This window comes from Perkinsus marinus (assembly GCF_000006405.1).
Source record: "Perkinsus marinus ATCC 50983 genomic scaffold scf_1104296953336, whole genome shotgun sequence".
Taxonomy (NCBI): domain Eukaryota; phylum Perkinsozoa; order Perkinsida; family Perkinsidae; genus Perkinsus; species Perkinsus marinus.
In genome coordinates this window covers 1-2,208 of record NW_003208496.1, presented here as the reverse complement: position 1 = coordinate 2,208, position 2,208 = coordinate 1, and the positions used below count along the sequence as shown (strand labels likewise).

Sequence of the window (2,208 nt, the reverse complement as noted above, 5' to 3'; positions counted from 1 at the left end):
ATTGCGGTTGACCTTCTGTCCGTTCCAACTAACCCCGATGGCATCGCGACCCTACTTGTTCTCCAAGACTACTTTACGAAGTGGGCTCATGTGGTTCCGTTACGACAACATACATGGCTTGACGTGGCACGTCCTCTCTTCCAACTGTTCCTCTTGTTCGGTCCCCCTCGTCGACTACACTCTGACCAAGGTCCGCCTTTTGAATCATGGTTATTTAAAATGACCTTGGGTCTGCTTGGCATGCGTAAGTCCAAGAGTTCGGTTTATCACCCGGCTGGTAATGGCCTTGTGGAACGCTTTAATCAGACATTTCTGAAGATGCTACGGACACATGTTGATTCTGTCTATGATTGGCAACGACATCTTGGCTCTATGGTTTGGTACTACAATACAAGTATTCACTCTGCGACTAAAGCATCACCGTTCTACTTGATGTATGGACGCTCCCCACCAGACCTATGGTTCCCTGATTTAGAAAGCACTGAGACGAGGTTCTTCGACCCCGACTCGTACGCCCGCTATCTAAGTGCCACTCGTGCTAAGATCCTCGACAATGTGGATGAATGTGTCACTCATGCTGCATCTGTGTACAAGGCTACCTTCGATTCTAAGTCTAAGCTGCGGTTATTTAAACCAGGACTAAGGGTCCGCTTAGAGACCTTAGGCCCTGCTCGGTCTAACAAACTAGATCCTCGATGGGAGGGAAACTGGTACGTCTCTAATGCTCTCCCTGGTTTACATAACAAGACCTTAGAAATTGTCCATCCTGCTACGCAGCGACGTAAGATTATTAGTGTCGACCATTTGTTGATCGACCCGATACAACCTGATCACCTATCTGCCGATGTCGCAAAACTCGTCTATGGTGATGAAGGTGCTATTCTTGAAGAAGCTATTATCCCCGATGTCAACCCCGATGTCCTTGAAGATCCCGATCTGCCTATTGTTGCTACTATGGAGTATCCTATCACTGCGGAACTGGTAACACAAGCTGTGGATGCAGCATCTGCTGACCCCCAGGTTGCTGTTGGTTCTGGGACTTCGTCCATTCTCCGGTCAGAGAGTGTTTCTAATCCCTCAACACCACAGAGGCTTGCACCTACCCCCGAAGCTGTTCATGAGGCTACCCCTATTTCGCCGATCTTGTCTCCCGGCCTTTCTGATTCAAGAGGGGAGGAGATTGAAGATGAAGTTAGTGCTGACGCAACAATAGATGACGTCAACGTTTTTAACGACATGGATAATGCTACTTCCCCACTTGACGAAGATTCTTCTGCCGACGACGATAATGATGCTCGTCCTCTCGGAGATGAAAATTGTCAAGATGATTCCGATGATCTTATCACTGATACTGATAATGGATCTCCGAATGATGATAACGATGTTACGTCTGCTAATCTGCAACCTGAGTTCGAGTCTGCCCAGGAGGAAGAAGATGATGTTCCGGTGGAACCTATTGTCAATGACCTGCCTCCACAGTGGACCTTGGCTCGAGATCGTGTTCGGCGGCAGCCCCGACTTCCGGCGAGGTTTGCCCCTGGTTAACTGTATTCGAGAAAAGAGATGAAGACTGATGATCTTGGTGATGGCTTTCTGCTATCCTAGGCTCTGCATAGTCACTTACCTCGATCCCCGTTCGATGGTCTTCAATGGTCTCTTCGTTCTCTGCAACGTCATTTCCCACTCACTCTGTTTTGTTTCGGATCCTGTTATTTTCTTTCCTTCGGTTTACCCGTTTTTGGCTGCGCCTTGGACGACGCGCTCGCCGTGGATGGTGATAATTTCGTTGGTTATTCGGTGATCTTGATCACATCACCTTCTGACCTTCGTATTGTCGCTTGGTTCGTTGTATCTGTTTTAAATTTGCTTTGATTCTTTATACGATTGTCGACATTTTTATCCTAGTCACGGGACGATGTCAAGCTAGGCAGGGAGGTATGTAGACCTTGTAACTTGCTGACTTGATCGCTTGACATTCCCTTAGACTTAGGATGCAGTTCTAATCTCGTTCGCCCTGTAGCGTAATCGATTGGTGCGTCACACCACCAAGGGGGCGTCACGCTTTGTGGGTTCTTACGGCATTGCTTGTGGTTCCTCACGGAATTACCTTGCTTACGAGCTTTGGTGTACTGTACTTAGTCGACCTTCGGACTAACGTACTGTCGAGTTCACTAGTAATAGCAGAACGATCTTGGTCACTGTAGTTCT

The 2,208-nt window shown here is 47.9% G+C and overlaps 1 protein-coding gene across 1 annotated transcript; it reads left to right on the top strand.

The window, feature by feature from the left end:
- Window positions 1-219: 219 nt before the first annotated feature.
- Pmar_PMAR000396 (retrovirus polyprotein, putative) lies at window positions 220-1,545 on the top strand (the record flags this gene model as incomplete). Its single annotated transcript, XM_002776494.1, has 1 exon — window positions 220-1,545. One exon carries the CDS (start codon window positions 220-222, stop codon window positions 1,543-1,545), a length of 1,326 nt encoding a protein of 441 aa, XP_002776540.1.
- Window positions 1,546-2,208: the final 663 nt, after the last annotated feature.